Genomic DNA, 21,838 nt, shown 5'->3' with positions numbered 1-21,838 from the left:
ACCCAACACCAGCCCTCTCAGTCTCATCGGTTTCATTTCCAAAGGAAAAAAATAAAACGAGAAGAAAAAAGAACACCATGAGCTATAATCCATTAACCATTCTCATTCTCTTACTTTCAATCTCAAGTTCTTTACTCCACGTTAGATCAGATACCTCCGATCACCGCTACAAAGAAGGTGACCCTGTTCCTTTCTACGCCAACAAAGTTGGTCCCTTTCATAATCCCAGGTAAATTCTAGATCTACCCGTTTCAATTTTGTTTTTTATTGTTTTCTTTTGAATTGAGCTCTATATGTTACTTATCCTTTTGTTTTTCTTGAATTGGGTATGTTTTAGTTTAGTTAAACTTAGAATATGTGTATATTTCTGCTGTTTCAAAGTCTACTCTTTTGTGTTGCTAATGAGTTTTATATTGCTTGTTTCTTGATTTTGCAGTGAAACATATCGCTATTTTGATCTACCCTTTTGTGTTCCAGGTGGGTTCTTTCAGCTTTTTAACCTTTTCATGTATATCTGTTATATATATATATATATATATTGCTGGTTTGTTAAAAGGTTAGATCATTACATTTTTTTGACTTGGCTAATGAGTTAAATCTTTATTGGGTAGGTTATCTGAAAGAGAAAAAAGAAGCTCTTGGTGAGGTTTTGAATGGAGACCGTTTAGTTAGTGCTCCATATACACTTAACTTTAGAGATGATAAAGTATCAGCACCCGTTTGTCAGAAGAAACTTTCGAAGGAGGATGTTGCACAATTTAGATCTGCAATTGCTAAAGATTATTACTTCCAGATGTATTACGATGATCTACCAATTTGGGGTTTCATTGGAAAAGTTGTTAAAGATGGTAAGGATGACCCCAGTGAGTATAAATACTTCCTTTACCAACATGTCCAATTCGATGTTCTTTATAATAAGGATCGCGTGATTGAAGTGGGTGTCCGAATGGATCCTAATTCAATGTTGGATCTGACGGAGGACAAGGAAGTCGATGTGGAGTTTCTTTATACTGTGAAGTGGAAGGAAACAGATAATACTTTTGAGAATAGAATGAAGAAATACTCATTGTCTTCTTCACTGCCACATCACTTGGAAATCCATTGGTTTTCTATTATAAACTCATGTGTGACAGTGCTCCTTTTAACTGGTTTTCTTGCCACAATTCTCATGCGTGTCTTAAAGAATGATTTTGTGAAGTAAGTTCTCTTTCTGAAGTGTGCCATAATTTATCTTACTTTTGTGGTGCTATATTTTTTATATTACTTCTGTTTCTCGAAGATATGCACAAGATGAGGAAGAAGCTGATGATCAGGAAGAGACTGGATGGAAGTACATTCATGGCGATGTATTTAGGTATCCTAAATACAAATCTTTGTTTGCTGCAGCCCTTGGTTCTGGCACCCAGCTGTTCACGCTGTAAGAAACTCATTTAGCACTCTAGTTTTAAATATGAGTAATGATTTTGACTTTGTTATGTTTCTTTTCTAGCTCTTGGCGTAAAAACTTATTATTTTTTTTAAATTTCTTTAATGTGCTTGTAGGACTCTATTTATTTTTATTCTTGCACTGGTTGGTGTATTTTATCCATACAACCGAGGAGCTCTATTTACTGCACTGGTGGTCATATATGCACTTACATCTGGGATTGCTGGGTATACTGCAACTTCTTTCTACTGCCAGCTGGAAGGAAATAACTGGGTAAGTTTATACAGATTCTGTCTGCAAAAGAGTTAACTTTTGATGGGATTAACAGAGACTCTTCAAAGTGAACTAAGTTGTCCATTTCTGTCTTTACAGGTGAGGAATCTTTTGCTGACAGGATGCCTTTTCTGTGGGCCTCTATTCCTCACATTCTGCTTCCTTAACACTGTAGCCATTGTTTATAGTGCAACTGCAGCATTGCCTTTTGGCACTATTGTGGTCATAGTCCTTATATGGACACTAGTAACTTCTCCGTTGCTTATTTTGGGTGGTATTGCTGGAAAAAATAGCAAGGCTGAGTTTCAAGCTCCTTGCCGTACCACAAAATATCCTCGAGAGATTCCACAATTGCCTTGGTACAGGAGTGCTCTTCCTCAGATGGCAATGGCAGGTTTTCTTCCTTTTAGTGCCATCTACATCGAGCTTTACTACATTTTTGCCAGCGTTTGGGGTCACAGGATCTATACCATTTACAGCATCTTGTTTATTGTCTTCATTATTCTTGTGATTGTCACTGCCTTCATAACCGTGGCTTTGACGTACTTCCAACTTGCTGCTGAAGATCATGAATGGTGGTGGAGGTACGAGTTTCCATGTCTTGTTTTCATCCCTTATTGTTGACTTTTTGAATCATGATTAATATGTTCAAAGTTATAGCAATCACATTATTGTATGTAGTACTTGTAGATCTGGCCTGCTGCTCATTACTAAAGAAAATCTTGTCCCTTTGTATGCATGTTGCTTGTTATAGTTCAATCTGGAAATGCTAATGCAAGTTGTGTATTAGAAGTTAGTGCCATGAACTTCTTGGTTTAACATGGTTACTTTTAAGTAATGGATCTTTTCATATATCAAAATTGCTGAAGTAAGATAGAGATTCATGTAATCAACTGGGATAAAATATGAGTGAGATAACAATGTTCTTAAGCAATTTCATTGTGTTGGTTTAATATCCGGCAATAGAACACTTTTGGGTTGCTTTTGAATGTCGAATTTGAGATGCAAGAATTTGTAGTCTTTTCATAGTTCATCCTATTGAACTTGGATTCGCTTCAACCAGTACTTGAAGTCTATATTTGGAATTATGCCCTTTTATTGGTATTAAAGATTAACCATAAAATCCTTTCATCATGACTGTAGTACAACTGAAGACAATCTATGAATTCTGAAACTTATTCGAGTTAGATATTCCAAATATCTAATATGAATCCCTTAAGATAAACTCAGTACAATTCAGAGAAAATGAAGTTCAGCTCCATGTTTCTATTTTTGGATTGTACATGCTAGGGCAGTAATTTTTGCTGCTATGCTGCATCAGTGAATGGAAGAGCATCTTATTTAGGGAGCTAGAACTGAAGTGCTGTGCAGCAGATGAGAAGAATGGCTGAAACATTTAAGGGTGATGTAGAACTCCAATTTTAGAAGAGAAGTTCTAGGTTAGTTGAATGGTGGTAAGGTGCAATGGTATCCTTAAGGAGTCCTTGAGAAGAAAATCAGTAGTGAATTTATGGATTATATGAACAAAGCAAAAACATAAAGATCTTCACAAAGAAAATTGAATTAGAAAGAATACTTTCATTTCTCTAAAGATTACAACACATAGATGAAGAACTAACTAGTTATATAACTGCTATTCTAGCTGTTACTATTGCTAACTAACCCTGCAAATTAGAAGGCTACACTACTAATCAGTTCTAACTGATTAGTAGAGTTACATCAGCTAATTAACTCTGCCAATCAGACTACATGTGGCAGCAGTTCTAACTGCCTAGCTGAATTGAAGAATAAATATATGTAGAATATTTCATAGTATTAAGTCCAAAATGAGTCAAATGTTCCATGTCATTGGGGTAATTAGATTATGTAATGATTGCAGTCAGCTAATTGAATGATGCCTATTAATTTTGCAAAGTGACAAATGGAAATATATGCACCCGGAAAAGTTCACATGATTAGTTGTCTGCTAGAAGAGTTATTGGGACAGAAGCTTTTATACTGACTCTGAGTCTCCTGGAGGTTCATATGTAAAATGTGATCATGAACCTTGTTGTTGACTAATGTCTTCCTCTAAAATTGGTTTACTAGTCAATCTTTTTGCTCTCTTGCATGCCAGTAGTATAGGTATCATTACCTTAGGCTACTTTTCAAAACTCAGTTCACTATTTAGACAATCACGTTCTTGGTAATTGCTGTATGCTTCAGGTAGATGAATCATCAGGAATCATCGTTGCTTATTTTTTTCTCAACTATGAGTTATTATACATAATTATGAGCTAACTATTTTCATAGTTTAAGCAAGTTAGTGAGACTTGGTATGATCGGATGTGATATCCTAGGCGTGCAACTATTGTGAACTAAATTACATTTTGATTGTGACAGGTCTTTTCTCTGTGGGGGATCAACTGGGCTGTTCATCTATGCCTACTGCTTGTATTATTACCATGCTCGATCTGAAATGTCTGGCTTCATGCAAACATCTTTCTTCTTTGGGTACATGGCCTGTATATGCTACGGCTTCTTTCTAATGCTTGGAACAGTGGGTTTCCGTGCATCGCTGTTCTTTGTTCGCCACATATACAAGTCGATTAAATGCGAGTAGCGGGGCAGTACTTCCTCTTCAGTTTACATGCATTCTGTCAAAGAGAAATGTACGATTTTGTTAAGAGCTGAGGGCCGAGACTGCTTAATTACTAGAAACAAAAGATGCGAACTTTGAGAGACCTTAGCAATGCCTGACCTGAGCTACTAAGTTTACAGAAACCCTGGGGCATATTGACCTGAAGTACCTGACATGTAGAAGATTGAAATGCTTTGTTTTGTATTATTACGTATACCCTCTTTTTTCTTTTTTAGTTTGTAGAAGCAACATCTCCCCTCATTCTATGTACTTTCAGAATCAACTTTATAGAATCAAATCTATGTGTCAGGTTTTACCTATTGTTGTAAGAAACAAATTCATTTTGTTAGAACCCTTATTTCCACATTGAAGTCAAAAGGTGGATTTGTTGTTGGTAAAGGCTGATCATTATTATCAAAAGTAGGTTGCAAATAGGAATCTTCTTTCTATTTTTATATTTAACTGGTTTTCATTGACTAAGGCAATGTAACGTCAGAATCAGATAGAATTTCTACTTCTACACTTGGAGAAGGAGGAGGATAGGATTAATCTATTGTTGACATTTGCAGATGGATCAGACATTTACTAAATTCAAACCCTTTCTATTATCCTGATTTTAGTTATAGTTTTTGCGAATTTAAAAATTAAATTAATACCCAAAAAAGTTTCTATTTGTAAGTAGCATTAAGAAAAAACGAAAGGAAAGTTGCAACTATTTCCTTTTATCTTTCTTCCATTTGTCTTCACATTCTGTTGCCGTTTGTTTTATATCTTTTTTCTCTTTCGTTAATCCAATCATTATTACATACAATAAAAACAAATTCCTTGTTTGCTCAGAAAACTATATCAATCTTTCTTTGTTTCTCATCCAATTTTCGCTTCAGAAGTAAAAAACACCAGAGAAAGAAAATGAATGATAATAATCCTTTTATAATTCTGGTTGTGTCAGTTTTAATAATCGCATGTTCTGTCACTCACGTGAGATCAGATGCCTCCGATCATCGCTATAAAGACGGCGATCCTGTTCCTCTCTACGCCAACAAAGTGGGCCCCTTCCACAATCCCAGGTGAAATGTATTTTAAAAAAAAATTACTTTTTATCCGAGATCTGTATTTCCTATCTCGCAATTCCCAATTTCAATAGCAAATTAGTAATAGTTGTTTAAGTTTGTTTGTCGATTATCTAAATTTGTATTTGTTGTATGAATTTGCAGTGAAACATATCGCTATTTTGATCTCCCATTTTGCGTTCCAGGTTCTTATTTATTTAATAGTTACACTCTATTTGAATATGAATGTTTACTTTCTAATTTTGATGGGTTGAATATGAAAATCATTAATGATTAGATCACCTGAAAGAGAAAACAGAAGCACTCGGTGAGGTTTTAAATGGAGACCGTTTAGTAAGTGCTCCTTACAAGCTCAATTTTCGAGATGAGAAGGACACGGCGGTTGTCTGTCGGAAAAAACTTACAAAGGAGGAGGTTGGTCGATTTCGATCTGCAGTTGACAAAGATTATTACTTCCAAATGTACTATGACGACCTGCCTGTTTGGGGCTTCATTGGCAAGATTGATAAGCAAGATAATAAGTACTTCCTTTACAAGCACATTCAATTCGATGTTCTCTATAATAAGGACCGTGTGATTGAAGTGAATACTAGGATGGATCCTCAGTCATTGTTGGATTTGACTGAGGACAAAAATGTTGATGCGGAGTTTCTTTATACTGTAAAATGGAAGGAAACAGATATTCCTTTCGAGAAGAGAATGGATAAGTATTCTTTCTCTTCTTCACTTCCTCATCACTTGGAAATTCATTGGTTCTCTATTATTAACTCTTGTGTCACAGTTCTCCTTTTGACTGGCTTTCTTGCCACAATTCTCATGCGGGTATTGAAGAATGACTTCATGAAGTAAGATTAACTTTTTCTTTTTGTAGAATTTTTTTTGTGCTCGTTGAATGTCCAATGTGGTGGCTATACATCAGAGTTAGTCAGTTCCTTATATATTTATTTCACTACAAAGGAGTGTTAAATTCTCACCAGTATTGTTGGTTGGTGAATGAAAAGGCCCGAACTTGAGACCTCTCCAATTCTCATTAGTGAGAATACCAACCAAGTTGCTTCCTAATTGGTTTTTCATTTTTGTTAAAAAAGTTTTATATGTAAGAAAGCATTACTTCTGATACAATGTGTATTTCATCAAGGTATGCACAAGATGAGGAAGCAGCTGATGACCAGGAGGAGACTGGATGGAAGTACATCCATGGTGATGTTTTTAGATACCCAAAGTACAAATCTTTATTTGCTGCTGCCCTTGGATCTGGAACCCAGTTATTTGCACTGTAAGGAACCCCATTACAAATTATATACTTATTGGGTTAGATTGATTAGCTTCCATCATCTAATCTTTTATGTGCTTCCAGAACTGTTTTTATTTTTATGCTTGCCCTGGTCGGTGTATTTTATCCATACAATCGAGGTGCTCTATTTACTGCGCTGGTGGTCATATATGCACTTACTTCTGGAATTGCTGGATATACTGCAACCTCTTTCTATTATCAGCTTGAAGGAACAAACTGGGTGTGTGCTTATCTGGCTTCCATTTGCATTACATTTACCTTTGTATATGATATTTTCCAATTGCAATGTTCTTTTGAAGTGAACTAAGTTTCAAAATTTTGGGTTGACAGGTGAGGAATCTTTTGCTGACAGGATGCCTTTTCTGTGGACCTCTGTTCCTCACGTTTTGCTTCCTGAACACTGTTGCCATTATTTACAGTGCAACTGCAGCATTACCATTTGGAACTATTTTGGTGATACTCCTTATATGGACTTTAGTGACTTCTCCATTACTTGTATTGGGTGGTATTGCTGGGAAAAACAGCAAGGCTGAATTTCAAGCACCTTGTCGTACCACAAAATATCCTCGAGAGGTCCCACAGTTGCCATGGTACAGGAGTGCTCTTCCTCAGATGGGAATGGCGGGTTTCTTGCCTTTTAGTGCTATCTATATTGAGCTCTACTACATATTTGCCAGTGTCTGGGGCCACAGAATCTACACCATTTACAGCATCTTGTTCATTGTCTTCATTATTCTTCTGATTGTTACAGCTTTTATAACTGTGGCTTTGACATACTTCCAACTTGCTGCTGAAGACCACGAATGGTGGTGGAGGTACATAAGTTTTTGCATTCTGTTTTGTCCCATTCATTATTGGTTTTCTGTTTGGTTATTAAATATGTTTGAAGTTATTGCAGTCTCAAAATTTCATCAGTAGTTCTATGTTTGGCTTATTGCTAAACGAAAATTAAGATTTTTTATTTTCCATATGCGCTTGTTAGATTTGACTGGGATTTAGTAATTATAGTTGGGTATTTAAACTTTAGCATCATCAACTTTCTAATCAGAATTGGATACTTAACGGGTTCTTTTCTCCATCTAAATATTGCTAAGGAGGAGAGATTTATGTGAACAACTGGCAAAGAATGGTAATAGGGCAACAGGGATTGTCAAACAGATGTGTTATGGTGCTAAAATCTTCAGGAACCATAAGTTGTGTGGCTGGTAGGGACAATTGGAGAAAGGTGTATTGATGATTAGAATGCCCTTTTGTCAGGAAGCGATATGTGCAAGGAGGATGGTTAAAATCTATTACTCCATCAAAAAGTTTTGAGAGTGCAAAAGCGAGCCATAATGGATTGTTTGATGAGTCCCCTGCAGTAATTTTCTCACAAGTGTATCTTTTTGCCCTTCGGTTGCTGAAGCTCTTAAACCTGTACAGTCACCTAAACTGTGAATACCAAATTCAATATTCAGACAATCATGTCCTCCTCTATTACTACTTTCATGCCGTCTATTTTGCTAAACCATGAATTGTTCCATATATGCGAGTTAAAAGGTTTTCATTGTTGTCTCCAGGGTATTGAACTGCGTGTGTTCCCATGTGATATCCTTGTTTTTTGCTTTTCTGAACAACTTCGTGTTGGTTTTGACAGATCTTTTCTCTGTGGTGGATCAACTGGGCTATTCATCTATGCTTACTGCTTGTATTACTACTATGCACGATCCGACATGTCTGGCTTCATGCAAACCTCTTTCTTCTTCGGGTACATGGCTTGCATATGCTATGGATTCTTCCTCATGCTTGGGACAGTGGGTTTCCGTGCTTCCCTGCTCTTTGTTCGTCACATATACAGGTCGATTAAGTGTGAGTAGTTTTCTGGCTCTTCCTCTTATCTTTCATTATTCTGTCGGAGGAAGATCTATGATTTTTGTTAAAGAGTTAGACGAGAGATTGCATTGGCTACAAGAAGAGGCTTTAGCCCTTCCTTCCCTGACGAGGTCTACTCAGATCTCGGTCACATATCGGCGTAGGTTTTAGATATCTTAACAAAACCATGAGGTTTATCAACAATTTTTGCTATATGTAATTAGCATACATACAAATTCCAGTGCGGATGTTGTGTTGCATCTTACTTTGGTTTCGTAGAAGCAGCTTTTCTCTCTTCCTACATCTTCTTTGAGAATGAAATATTTCAGATCACTTAATACTGTAAAAGTAAAATTATTTTGGATTCCTGTCAAATTTCGTCGTAACTAACTCAAAAGATATATCTGCTGTAAATGCATACATGTTTTCATAGCAAAAACAGCTTTAAAACGAAAAAAAACTTTGTTCAAGAGTTGATAATCAGGTTGTCAGCGAAACATATAATTTTTTTTTTTAAAAAAAAAAAAACCTTTTGGTTTTTGACTTGAATGCTTCTCTTGCACAAGAAAATAAAAGAATTAGCAGGAGAAGTCTAAATAGATTTGGAGCAGTTATTTCTTTTTATGTTTTTAGATTTAGAAAATAGTTCTGGATAGCAATGAGCATATGGTTGATGGTGCAAATAATAAATAATAATTATATTACCTGTAGGATTATGAGAAAGATGGGCGCAATAAGAAAGTAGGAAGAACTTTAATTTTCTTAGAAGGGTACTTCTCTCTTTCTCTCAATTAATTAACGGAGTTATTAATTAATCTTAAAAATGTTACAAAGCATCTGCATCTGCCTGTTATATAATTAACAAGAAACTATTAATATTAATCTAAGTGAGCACATGGCTTTAAGATTTGTTATACTCGGTAGTTGTTTCTTTTCAGACAGTTATATCAAACTCATTTTTACAATTTAAATATTAACGAATTAATCTCAATCATTTATGAGTCAATGGTTGATTCTATTATTTTAGTTTATATATTAATTTTATTAAAAATTATTAATAATAATTTCTTTTAAATTTATATTATATAATTATTTTTATTTTAAAATTAAATAATTATAATATTTATAAGTATAGCATTTAAAATTATAAATTTATTTTATTAGTAGAGTTTAGATGTTTAATTCTACGTTTAAATAAATTAATTATAAATATCTTTAATAATAAATACAATTGAGTTAAATAAATTAATTATAATATTTAATTATTATAAAATATTTTTGTTAATTTTTATTATTAAAATAATATATATATATATATATATATATAATATAAATTATATTTTTAATGATTAAAATAGAATATATATTAATAGAAATAATTAATAAAATTTTAAAAAATAGTTTAATTTTACCGGCTATCAACTGTAAATTATAAAAAATTATAAAATATAATTATTTTTTATTAATTTTAAAAATGATGAGTATTATATATCTAAATAAATAGTTTTCTCATGTTCGGATAATAACTATTAATCGTTGTATAGATGATCAAACAAAAGTAAAAGAAAAAAAAAGGTAAGAAAATCAATGATAAGCATAATCAATATTGTTAATAGAAATGAAATAATTCTTTCAAATATCTATAGTTGTTATGCAAGAACAATTACAACTCTCCATCCCAAAGTTCCATGAGGGACTTGTAAGGGCTTTCATCTGAGACGTACATCTCTGCTAGAGCAACTCTTTCCTGTGGAATTTGATTTATCTTCTGCAACTCTTCCTTGCTTAGCTCCCATTCAAATATCTCCAGGTTTTCTTTCATTCTTTCCTTATTGAAGCTTTTCACAACGATACTAACACCTTGCTCGTAAACCCATCTCAAGGAAACCTTAGTCAACACACAAAATATTAATTAACTCTATCAAATCTTTCTTGAGATCTTAATGAAGAAAGATCCATAAACAATTTGTTTAGGATTGTACATTAATTTATGATTATTTATCTATGATCAAACGGGGTCGCATCCGACGTGGGGTCAAATTACAATTACAATTACTGAAGTTGAATATTGAACATTATTAGCATTACTTATTGATATAAATAAATAACAGGTTGCAAATTATACAAGTCATGGTTACCTGAGCCACTGTCTTTCCTTTAGCACTGGCAATCTCTTTCAGCACCTCACATTCCAACACTCTATTGCTTCCCCAAATTGTTCCTTTCCCTCCCAATGGAGAGAAAGCTGTTATTTGGATACCCTTTTCCTCGCAGAATTTCCTCAGCTTCTTCTGCTGCCATAAAGGGTTCATCTCCACCTTGACAAAACAACACAAATCAAATAAATAGTTGAAAAAAAAAGGCGGGGGGGGGGGGGGGGGGGGGGGGGGGGGTGAAGCAGAACAAAATTAGTACTTGATTGACGGCCGGAGGGATTCTTGCAGACACAAGTAATTTCTCAATCTTCCTGCAGGTAAAATTGCTAACACCTATTGATTTCGTGAGGCCAAGAATTTGACACTCTTCCATGGCTTTCCAAACAGATTCAATATCCATTATGACAATATCTTCTGCTGGTTTAAAAGGAAAGTGAGTTCCTGGCTTCAAACTCACAGGAAAATGAATGAGATATAAGTCAAGGTACTCCAGTCCAAGATTCCTGCTCCAACAATAATAATTATAATATAACATAACAAAACCAAACTGAACATTATATACGAAAATAACATGAACTCATAATTTGATTTCTTATATGGTAAGTACTAAAAGTATAAAGATGAATGATTACTTGAGAGTCTGTTGTAGTGCAGGGAGAACGAGATGAGAGTGGCCGCTACCGGGAGATAACTTAGAGGTGATAAATAACTCATCGCGTGACTTAATAAGGCCACGTTCCAAAGCGTCAGCTATGGCATCGCCAAGAGGCTTCTCTGATTCATAGATTTGAGCTGTATCGAAGTGTCTATATCCAACTTCAATTGCATTAATAATTGATTCCTTCACTGCTTCAGCACTAAATGGAAATTGAGCTGTTCCAAATCCTAGAAGTGGAAATTTTAGCTCACTTGGCCCTAAGCTGCTGACTGGAATACTCACCATTTTTCTGTATATGATTTATTTATTGATGGTTTTGCCTCTTCAAACTCTTTCTTGCCTTTGCTCTTCTCTTCTATCTAATTATTGGAGCAAGAAAGAACTAAAAAGAAAAGGCATGCAGCACGATAATTTAACTTCCTACATCTAGGATTTTCTGTTACCTATGGTATTATGGAAACTTTGTGAAACTATTTTTCTTTATAAGCCAATAATTTTATTTAGAGGAGCAACACAAATATAATACGTAAAAAAAAAAATCAAAATAAAATAAAAATAAAAATATCAGCTGATCCAAAGCAAAATAAAAATGACGAAGACAAATTATATCATTATGAAAGCATATGCGATCTGCAATAGAGACCGACATACGGAGCTTTTTTCTCGTTAACGTCTAGTTCAAATTGGGTGAGATCAACTTTATCTAGACTAACTTTAAATTTAATTTCTCTAAAGAAATTTTTTACATTGTGTTTAGTTAAAATTTATAAAATATATGAAATTTATTGTAAATTCAAAGTTAATGTACTTTGAATAAAGTGAAAATTAATTTAAAAAGTTAGACATATTTAAATTTCTAAGTAATTAATTATAGCTAAACTAAATTTTAATAAAATATATAGATTTTCAAGTGAGTTCTATATTAGTTTGCTAATATATTTTATAGTATTAAAATATCTCTTATAATTTTATTAATTTTATTTTACTCTTTTTTATATATTTTTCTCAAATAAAATAATTTTTTTAATAATTTCAATCAAATATAATATTGATATTAAATATATATTGCTAACCGTTTAAATGAAAGTGCATTTGAATCTAATAATAACTAGTCACTTATATATACGTTGTACGACCATTATTATTATTTCGATTTTTATAATTTAATAAAATTTTGATATTTAATATTACTTAATAATATTTTAAAAATAATAACAAACTAACTATTTTTAATGTCTTTTTTAATTTTTTTAAAATTTTAGAGTTTCATTAATGCAATAATATAAAAATATTCTAAATACTTATTAATTAATTCTATACTATTTAACTATTATATATTACTATATTTTAGATTAAAAATTTATTATATAATTAAAAATTAATTTTTATTGAATATTATTAAGATATTAAAATTAAAAATATATTTATAAAAATTAATAAGTTATATAATATTATAAATTAATATGCTAATTGCTTCTTAATAATAAAATTAGTATCATTGTTTGATTAGAAAATTATTTATAAGTTAATATAATATTAAAATATAATTAATATCTTATTTTTTTAGAATTAAAGTCAGTATTTAGTTACAAATGTAATTTATTAATTAATTAATTAATAGAATATCACACGTGAGCTTGAATCTCATGTGTCAAAAATAAGTAAATATGTCAAAATAAGAATTTTATATGTCAAAATAAAAATTTGATTTATATTTATTGTGGATCAAAGGATTTCCTTTCATTTATTATAAACTTCTTTGCAAATAATAAATGACTAATTTTTTAGTTAATAAATAATATATTTTAAATAAATATAACTTAGTTATAAATTTATTTCTTAGAATATAATATATTCGGTTAAGATATATGTGCCTGTAAGTTAATGATCAAATTGATAATGTAATTATAAAGAAAAAACTAATATCAATCGCACGTTTTTAGAGTGGAGGAAAATAAAGAGTATTTCACGTGAATCACCAGTTTTCAGAGTGGAGGAACATAAAGAGTATTTATTATGAAAATAAAGAGTATTTGACGTGTGATATTAGACCATATATTATAATAAAAAATATTTTAAGAAATTTTTATATATAAAAAATAAAATATTTTATTTAAATTTTGATATACTTTTTATATTTTATTTTATATGTTATTTTTAATTTTTATAAGCATTAACCGTTTTAATTTTTAATTTTTGCTAATAGAAAAATAAAAATTATAAATATCAATCAAATTAAATGTCTGAAAATCTATAGTACATTTATTAAATATAGAATAGGAAATGTAGTTTAGAGCATTTTTAATGGTACTCTTTATTTTAAAGAATATGATTTCTATTATAAATAGCATTTTAAGGGATATTCACATATAAAGAATAAAATATTTTATTTAAGTTTATTAAACTCTTTTATATTTTATTCCATATCTTGCTTTATTTCCATGAATATTAATATCTTTAATTATTTTTTTCTTTTTAATTTTTACTAATAGAAAGTTAAGAACTGCAAATTTTAATTAAGTCAAATATATAAAAATTTATAGTGCATTTACTAAATATAGAGGAGAGAGTGAAATTTGACTCTCCATGTGTAGAGAGTCAAATTAACTCTACTACATATGTAAATAATGAAGAGTGCATTGAAGCACTATTTTATGATAAGACTCTTAAAATAAAAATTTTGACAAATATAAAAAGTGCATTGGAAATGCTCTTAGCTCTTCATATATGGAGAGCAAAATTGACTCCCACAATGGGTGGAGTATATGCACATTTAAGGATATCCGAATCCGAACCCAATTAAAATATATGTATTTGAACCCGTCCCAAACCCGTTTAAAAAACTGTCTTTATTATCCCAACTCGTTCTAAACCCGAATAGAAATACTCGTATAATATTCAAATCTGATTAAAATTTGTATAAATTAAATAATATTAAATATGTTTATGGATATTTAAATAGATAGCGGGTACCCTATCTGTTTATATAAATATTCAGATAATTAAATAGATACTCGTTTATCGAACCTGTTTACAATAATTAAATTCTAATTATATCAATAAAAATTAATGTAAAAAAAGAATACAAAATATAGACTAATCAAATTTAAATATTTAACATTAGATATTCAATATATTAATACAATTGAAATATAAATTTTGTAAAATTTTAAATAATATTTTAAATAATAAATATAATATAATATAGTAAATTTTAATATAATTGACTCGGGTAATAGGTATTCGCAGGTTCAAGTCTGAATCCGACCCAAACTCGGTACAAATATAAAATTAAATTTTAAATATGTCCCAAATCTATTTATTATTATCGAAATTCGTTTTAATATGGTTTGATCGAGTCAGATATCTAAAAATGTTTATCCGACTATTATTTTTACTCTCTATTTTATATTTAAAAAATAAATAGTGTATTAAAATATTATTTTGTAATATAGTTATTTAAAAAAAGAGTTGAACAGGAGTGATCTAAATTATATTACATCTTCTTGGTAAGGCTATCTCGTCCTTTTACTTATTGGAATTGGAGAATAAATATATTTCGTTTTGGGATTGTACCTATTTCGTTAAGGAAGTTTCTCTGCCAGGATTCTGCTCTCATGGTTCTCCTAATTGCGTAGGTAATTTGGTGGTTATCAGAACTTAATCTCCTCAGCAATGCCATGTAGGAAAATTATTTAAAATGATGCGAATGCTGCATTTAAGTAATTTCAATTTAATAATCAAATTTATTTTATTTTATTTTAATCATAATCTATCAAAACTAATACATGATAAATATAATTAACACAGAATGAGTGATTAAAAATAAATGCAATGCACCACTCTCTTACTTGTTTATATATTATAATTAAAACTAAAATAAATTAAAATTTAATAATTAAATTGAAATCAAATGCAAAAATCCAATGACAGACATTTATATATCTATCTCATATAATAGTATACGTAATTAACCTAAGAGCTAATCAAGCATTTACCTGTTTAATATTCACAGTAATGAGAATTAGGAAGGCTTTTAAATTTAAATTTACTGCTACTGATCAATATTAGTGTAAAATGTAAATTACTGTGTTTATAATAAGTAACAGGGAAAGGATTAATCCTTATATTGTAACCTATGTCTGTTAGACTTCTAATAAATAATAATAAAAAATGTAACCTAAGAAAAATAATCCCTATTCGGACAAGAAATAAAACGATAAACTGACAGCTAACTTCACGAAGTCTATTGTTTTAATAAATCTAATTCATTATACAAAAGGTTTAGTTAAATCTTGTCTCCAATCAAGACAAAAGAGAAGATAAAAAGGTATTCTAGTGTAACATGAGTCATTCGGCAGTATAACAATTAATATTATTTTTGTTTTAATAATTAATAATATAATTAAATATTATATGAGTTAATTATATAATTAGTAATAATTTTATTATTTTTATTTATCAAGTTTATTTATTTTTAAAATATAATCTTCAATAATCATAAAATTTAATTTTGATTTATATAAATAATTAAAATTTATTTAATAATTTATATTAGTAGATGAATTATTTAAAATAATATGTATTAATTATCTATAACTAAAAATAAATCTATAATGGTAGAATGCGAAAGTAATATTTTATACAGTTTTGTAAGAATATTTTTTTATAGTAATCAATGGACAAGAGATATCCTTAAACTTATCCATGAGCATCGGTTATTCTCAGACAATATTTCCAAAGCTTCAGAATACCATGCTATTTTCATATTACACAGGCCCTATCTCCGACTGACAGAAAATACATATGCAACTCAGAATATTTGTTACCATTGGAGAACACTTAATAGCCCTCTTCATCTTGCTTCGCCAACAATCACAGGAGACCTAAACAGCAAATACGTGAAATGAATCAAGGATGACTAATGTCTCAACACCATTAGTATGTACATTCAATGGACATCAATCAACTGGACAATCCATTGAACATTTCGTTCTCCGATCTTCCAACTCCAACGGATGACCCTACCTTGGCAAGACTCCTAGCCAATGGATGATGATCAATATGACGATATTTTCTGAGCATGTGAAGCTGTCGGCCACTCTTATTACTTTAAGTGAATTATTGTATATTGTCCTATTAGGCATGTGAGTGTATTATTGTATATTGTCCTATTAGGCATGTGATATGTGAGTGGAGTGAATTATTGTATATTGTCCTATTAGGCATGTGAGTGTATTATTGTATATTGTCCTATTAGGCATGTGATATGTAAGTGGAGTGAATTATTGTAGGAGAGTGGGGAATGAGTGGGATCCCCACTTAGTCTTCTTTTGCATTCTTGTTAAGTCTCTCCTCCCTATATAAGGGGAAGGAATTCTAAATAAAGAAAAAGCAAGTTTCCATTAAGCAATTTCTTACTCTCTCATGGCCTTCTAAACTCTTCCCCTATCTTCTCCTCGATCCAATGGCAATGAACTAATAGTTGCTACGATCTGTTTCTGGTATTGTCAAAAAGGGCTAACTCGAAATCCAAAGAGAAAGACCCCCATGGCGAGGTGCCTCTTTGTGGTCTTAGCTTGAGGATATTCACATGCCTTGAGTTTACAGCATGAGGACTATACAATGGCAAGCCAGGATGCATGTGTAATAATGATATGGATTATGCTGAACCCTGTTTTCAGCATCCAAAGAAGAACCCAAAGAAGATATCTCTGGATACTTCTTGTTCAGAAATTCATCCTAAGCCAGATGATCGGGATCCAGATGGTTCCCAGAAGAAAAGTAAAAAGCCTCTGCCAATGTTCGATGAGGCAATTGAGTTTCTTGCCAAAGAAGGAAAAACAGTCATTGATGTCTCTTACGATGAATTCAAGGTACTTCTGGCTCAACTTAAGGTTGAATATGGAAAACCCCCTTCTGCAACCTACAGAAAAGAGATCCAGAAAGATCTAAGAGTTTATAGGCTGGAAAACGAAACCTGCAAGAGCTCAGCTCCCACAGGGTTTGAAACCACAGCCATAACGCCACGAACTTCTAGATGTTCTTCATCTCTGTCTTCCATATCGAAGACAACCAAAGAATTCAAGAGTGCTACATGTTCAAAGAGAGGAGATTTCCTCCTTTGGAAAACAGAGAACAAGAGATCAGAAATCATTCCTTCAAGGATTTCTCTCTCTGGATCACTAGAGCCGCTGACACCACCAGAAGAGGTGCTAAACTGGCAAACCTCCAACTCAATCGTCCAGAATACCTATCTAAAAAAGATAGATGGGAAACTGGACCAAGCTTTACACCTGGCTCAAAAGCTGGATCATAAGTTGGATACTTTCTCACAAGAAGTACCCCAACTTTATTCATCGCTTACAGCAAAGTATCAGGCTCTGGATAGAGAGCTTCGGATACCTCAGCCCATTACACCCGCCTTCATACAAAAGGAAAAGGAGATCACCAAGAAACAAATAGATCAAATTGAGCATGATCTTCAAGAGACCAGTCTACTATGATTCCATCCTTTACCGTATTGCTCCTTCGTACTATTCTTCTTTCCCTTTTCTTTCACAACCAGAACAACCACAAGAAACCCTTTATCAGCCCTTTGGCACATTCTCTCACCTTTACCCAAAAAACTCAGAAACCCAGCCAAAGAAAATCCCTCCTCCTCTAGCCTCTAAAGACAAACTTCCAGAGCAATCTCTCATTAGTCCGTATGATTCAAAATCCTCTTCAGATAATTCAGAGATGGCGGACATCACTGAGATTCTCATGAACACTTCTGCTACTGATCCCAGTCCAGAAATAGTGGAACCTGAAGATGAGGATGCTCAGTCATTCTTTGCTCCCACTGGAGCTCCAAACCCAAGGTCAAAACCAGCTAGCACAGGACCTTGGTTCACTTTTGATGAAGGATAAGCTTTCTGAATTCTTGGCATGGATTGATCTTCAGATGACCCTTGAAGGGGCCACACTCAAAAAAGTCCTTGCTGAATTTGTCACAAGGTTTACCGGAAGCTTAAGAGATTGGTTTGATCAATACACTAGGCTTCAATTTGTCACTCGCCAACTCCTTCAAAGGCAGTATCAATCCTCCATAACCAGTTTCCTTGGGAGTTATGACCTTGTCATAAGACAGTAAACAAGAGTTCTTTGATCGAAAATGTTGTTCATTAAAAATGAAGGATCTGGAAAAGCACTATTCGGCTATGTCCAAACTCTACTATGTCATTGGAGGACATGATGGTGACGATACACTAAAGTACACCTTTATCACCTCTCCTGGGATGAAATACAACCTGAGGTCAACAATATGATTGTGGCAACAAAGAGACTACCACCTCTATTACACTTGGCGAATTTGGCAATTCACACTCTTCCATTAAGAGACTGTGATCAACAAGAGTTATTCAAAAGGTTATCCCGGAGAGACTTGATAGTCCAAAAGGCTTGCAACAAAAACCACCTCAAGATTAAGTGCAAAGCACTGCTGCTCAAATCATAAGAAGAAACTGGACATCATTTTAAATATACGCAGAACGAAGTTGAGGGAAAAGAACCCAAAGAGATTCAAATACTTCCGTAAGAAACGGAATCAAGGGTACAAGTCTGACAGATGTTTCATCTGCAAAAGAAAGGGACACTATGCAAAAAATTGTCCTAGGAATCCAGAAAAATCAGCAAAGATGATTTAACAAGTCAGCATGTCTTTATCTCTTCCAGACTCTTTTGAAGCGGAGATAGAATCTCTACTTTCGGAGCAAGAGGATCTTACTCCAGAAAGCTTATTTGGGTTAGAAATGGAGTTCTCAGACTCCACAGAGTCCTCACAATAATCTTCTTCAGACTCAGATGATAGTGAAATACCAATCTTGATGATTGGTCTGCATGAAGAAAGTCAGGAGAATATTCTAGAAGATGTAATACAATATCCTCTCTCTCCAACCCTATTGTCTTCTTTCTTTGTCTCTTCTCCACCTCCTGAAACTTTTTAAATTACTACAAAACCCCCTCCAGTTCCATACATTCCTATACAGATCCTATCTTCAAAATACTCCAAACCTGTCTTAATAACGAGCACAAAGAAGCATGATGAACCCAATGGTTCTCCTATCAGAGTATTGGAAGCCCCATGATCAGTTCTTCAGGGCAACCAATGGTCAAACCTTCAAAACCACTCGATCTCGAATACTTCTTGATTCGGATCATTGATCTTCCAAATAAGGATATCTTGATAGGGTTTGATGTTTATCACCAAGCTCAAAAGCTCCAAATTCTTCCAACCGGCATAAAGTTCAAGAGACAGTCATACACCAAACTTCAAATCAGATCAGATGATACTATTCCTTCATTCCTACCATACACAGAAAAATTCCTTCAGTTCTGTCCAGAATCTCATTCACATTTTCAACATCCTCTTCCTCTGTGGAAAAATCCACAATTCTATATCAGCCTCCCCTTCAAACTTAATGAGGACATTAACCCTACTAAAGCCACACACATGGGGATGTCTCCCACAGACCTAGCCCTTGCCCGATCAGAATGCCTGACACTGTTACAGCAAGGTTTAATTGAGCCCACTACTTCACAATGGGCTTGCCAAGCCTTTTATGTGGAAAAAAGGTCTGAAAGGATTCGAGGAAAAAAGAGGCTTGTCATAGACTACAAGCCCTTAAACCATTTCCTTCAAGACAACAAATTTCCTCTTCCTCGGATCTCAAATCTCAAGATCCATATCCAAAAGGCCCAATACTATTCCAAATTTGACCTAAAGGCGGGCTTTTGGCAACTCGGTATTCAGCCTACAGAAAGATACAAGACTGCATTTTGTATCCCTAATGCCCAATACCAGTGGACTGTTATGCCCTTTGGGCTCAAGACGGCCCCATCTCAATTCCAGAAGACCATAATTGAGATTTTTGGGCCTATCCTTTACTTTTCTTTGATCTACATCGACGACATCCTACTATACTCAGAAACAGCAGAGGACTATCACCAACTGTTACAACAGTTCCTTGCCATCATCCAGAAGTATGGCATTATGCTGTCAGAAAAGAAAAGCACTATTGGCCAACGAGAAATTGAATTTCTTGGAATGCATTTCAAGAATGGCCAGTACACATATGGTCCCCACCTGACAAAGGAACTTGATAATTTTCCAGAAGGGAATTTATCAAGAAGCAAATTCATGATTCCTTGAATCCTGAACTATGTTCGAGAGGCCATTCCACACCTATCTAGTTACACGTGCCACCTCTCAAAGATGCTCAAGAAGAACCCTCCTCCATGAGGAGCGGAACAAACAACAGCTGTCAAAAGACTAAAAGAGCTAGCTCACAATCCGCCACCTCTTACAATCCCGTCAATAGGAGAACTTATTCTCCAAACAGATGCATCTGACTATGCATGGGGGGCCATCCTCCTAGAAAAGCTCCACGACAAGGAACAATTATGTGGATATGCATCGGCACTTCCTGGTTCGGATGGACAACTCTTCCTTCCCAAAGATTCTTGAATCCAACCAGAAGACTTTGCCTGAGCCCCAACTATTGCGTTTAAAGTCATGGTTCAGCAGGTATGATTTTAAGGTTGAGCATATAAAAGGGATAAGAAACCTAATCCCAGATTTCTTATCCAGACTTTCCAAACCTCAGAATCAACCTATAGTCCTTCTCACCTCTACCATAAATCTCCCCATAATTTTTATGGCTTCTTCATCTTCCAGAACCAACCTACAACCTCCTTCACCACCAGATCTTCCCAACAACCTCACAACTAAAGAAGTCACTGACTTTGCCCGGAACATGATGTTCCATTATTTGGCAATTTTTCAACAAACCTTCTCACTCCCAATACAACCTTAGACTATTGATAAAGAAAAGTGAGATGGTTTTATGGTGCTATCGATCATAGAAAGAAGCCTTCACCTTTTGACAATGAAGCAAACTCAGGGTCATATCCATGGAGATTCCTTACCCGGTTCAAAACTCCATAGATATGACCCTGAGTTTGCTTCAAGTTTCATGCTTCGATGTTCGTGAGATAAAATCGACACCAAGGGTAGTCTGGAAAGAATTATTGTATATTGTCCTATTAGGCATGTGAGTGTATTATTGTATATTGTCATATTAGGCATGTGAGTGTATTATTATATGTTGTCCTATTAGGCATGTGATATGTGAGTGTTGTGACTATTGTCCCAATCACTGCATGCTCGTACTTGAGATAACGAGTGTCCAGGAGCGACATACGTGCTGTAACAGGCAATCCCATCCTTCCATGATAGGAAAGGACAAGTCTCACGGCTCCAAGATGGAGATGAGAGTAGCCTTGTTTCCGCCATTGTTCTATGAAAGAGGTGGGGATTTCTAGAGTAACATACTGCTCTTGAGAAGTAGCAGTAAGTGAACACTGAGAAAGTGAGGAAGATTGAACATATTCTTTTATGGTGAGGGGTTGTTTATGAATAAGCTGGTTAAAGGTTTTTCTGACAAAGT

The 21,838-nt window shown here is 33.4% G+C and overlaps 3 protein-coding genes across 5 annotated transcripts; 2 read left to right on the top strand and 1 right to left on the bottom strand.

Annotated features, from left to right (window-relative positions):
- Positions 1 to 4,718, top strand: LOC8268140 (transmembrane 9 superfamily member 2). Its single transcript, XM_002521853.4, has 7 exons — positions 1 to 229; positions 437 to 477; positions 612 to 1,197; positions 1,280 to 1,417; positions 1,543 to 1,699; positions 1,799 to 2,283; positions 4,082 to 4,718. The coding sequence occupies exons 1-7, from the start codon at positions 78 to 80 to the stop codon at positions 4,299 to 4,301; spliced, it is 1,779 nt and encodes a 592-aa protein (XP_002521899.2). The 5' UTR covers positions 1 to 77; the 3' UTR covers positions 4,302 to 4,718.
- Positions 4,719 to 5,018: 300 nt separating this feature from the next.
- Positions 5,019 to 8,837, top strand: LOC8268141 (transmembrane 9 superfamily member 2). Of its 2 annotated transcripts, XM_048373786.1 has the most exons (8): positions 5,019 to 5,386; positions 5,534 to 5,574; positions 5,667 to 6,234; positions 6,528 to 6,665; positions 6,747 to 6,903; positions 7,014 to 7,498; positions 7,941 to 8,099; positions 8,320 to 8,837. In XM_048373786.1, exons 1-8 carry the CDS (start codon positions 5,229 to 5,231, stop codon positions 8,537 to 8,539), a joined length of 1,926 nt encoding a protein of 641 aa, XP_048229743.1. In that variant the 5' UTR covers positions 5,019 to 5,228; the 3' UTR covers positions 8,540 to 8,837. The 2 variants fall into 2 exon arrangements, with proteins under 2 accessions (XP_048229743.1, XP_002521900.1); XM_002521854.4 differs by lacking the exon at positions 7,941 to 8,099 and having other exon boundaries at positions 5,028 to 5,386.
- Positions 8,838 to 10,110: 1,273 nt separating this feature from the next.
- On the bottom strand, positions 10,111 to 11,847 carry LOC8268142 (non-functional NADPH-dependent codeinone reductase 2). 2 transcript variants are annotated; one of them, XM_048373529.1, is made up of 4 exons: positions 11,323 to 11,847; positions 10,950 to 11,142; positions 10,673 to 10,852; positions 10,111 to 10,422 (listed from the first exon to the last, which is right to left on the bottom strand). In XM_048373529.1, the coding sequence occupies exons 1-4, from the start codon at positions 11,631 to 11,633 to the stop codon at positions 10,198 to 10,200; spliced, it is 909 nt and encodes a 302-aa protein (XP_048229486.1). In that variant the 5' UTR covers positions 11,634 to 11,847; the 3' UTR covers positions 10,111 to 10,197. The 2 variants fall into 2 exon arrangements, with proteins under 2 accessions (XP_048229486.1, XP_002521901.1); XM_002521855.4 differs by having other exon boundaries at positions 10,950 to 11,193; positions 11,323 to 11,830.
- Between the last annotated feature and the right edge of the window lie 9,991 nt (positions 11,848 to 21,838).

This window comes from Ricinus communis, chromosome 5 (assembly GCF_019578655.1).
Source record: "Ricinus communis isolate WT05 ecotype wild-type chromosome 5, ASM1957865v1, whole genome shotgun sequence".
Classification (NCBI taxonomy): Eukaryota; Viridiplantae; Streptophyta; class Magnoliopsida; order Malpighiales; family Euphorbiaceae; genus Ricinus; species Ricinus communis.
The sequence above is the reverse complement of the archived record's forward strand: the minus strand, read 5'-3'. Positions and strand labels throughout refer to the sequence as shown.

What these genes read in the sequence shown, in the direction of transcription:
- LOC8268141 (XM_048373786.1), top strand. Translation starts at nt 5,229, where the DNA reads ATGAATGATAATAATCCTTTTATAATTCTGGTTGTGTCAGTTTTAATA. An exon ending in GGCCCCTTCCACAATCCCAG is followed by an intron (nt 5,387 to 5,533) that starts GTGAAATGTATT and finishes ATGAATTTGCAG; the next exon opens with TGAAACATATCGCTATTTTG. An exon ending in GACCACGAATGGTGGTGGAG is followed by an intron (nt 7,499 to 7,940) that starts GTACATAAGTTT and finishes CCCTTTTGTCAG; the next exon opens with GAAGCGATATGTGCAAGGAG.
- LOC8268142 (XM_002521855.4), bottom strand. Translation starts at nt 11,633, where the DNA reads ATGGTGAGTATTCCAGTCAGCAGCTTAGGGCCAAGTGAGCTAAAATTT. An exon ending in TCCCTCCGGCCGTCAATCAA is followed by an intron (nt 10,853 to 10,949) that starts GTACTAATTTTG and finishes TGTTTTGTCAAG; the next exon opens with GTGGAGATGAACCCTTTATG. An exon ending in AAGGAAAGACAGTGGCTCAG is followed by an intron (nt 10,423 to 10,672) that starts GTAACCATGACT and finishes GTGTTGACTAAG; the next exon opens with GTTTCCTTGAGATGGGTTTA.
- LOC8268140 (XM_002521853.4), top strand. Translation starts at nt 78, where the DNA reads ATGAGCTATAATCCATTAACCATTCTCATTCTCTTACTTTCAATCTCA. An exon ending in GGTCCCTTTCATAATCCCAG is followed by an intron (nt 230 to 436) that starts GTAAATTCTAGA and finishes TTGATTTTGCAG; the next exon opens with TGAAACATATCGCTATTTTG. An exon ending in GATCATGAATGGTGGTGGAG is followed by an intron (nt 2,284 to 4,081) that starts GTACGAGTTTCC and finishes TGATTGTGACAG; the next exon opens with GTCTTTTCTCTGTGGGGGAT.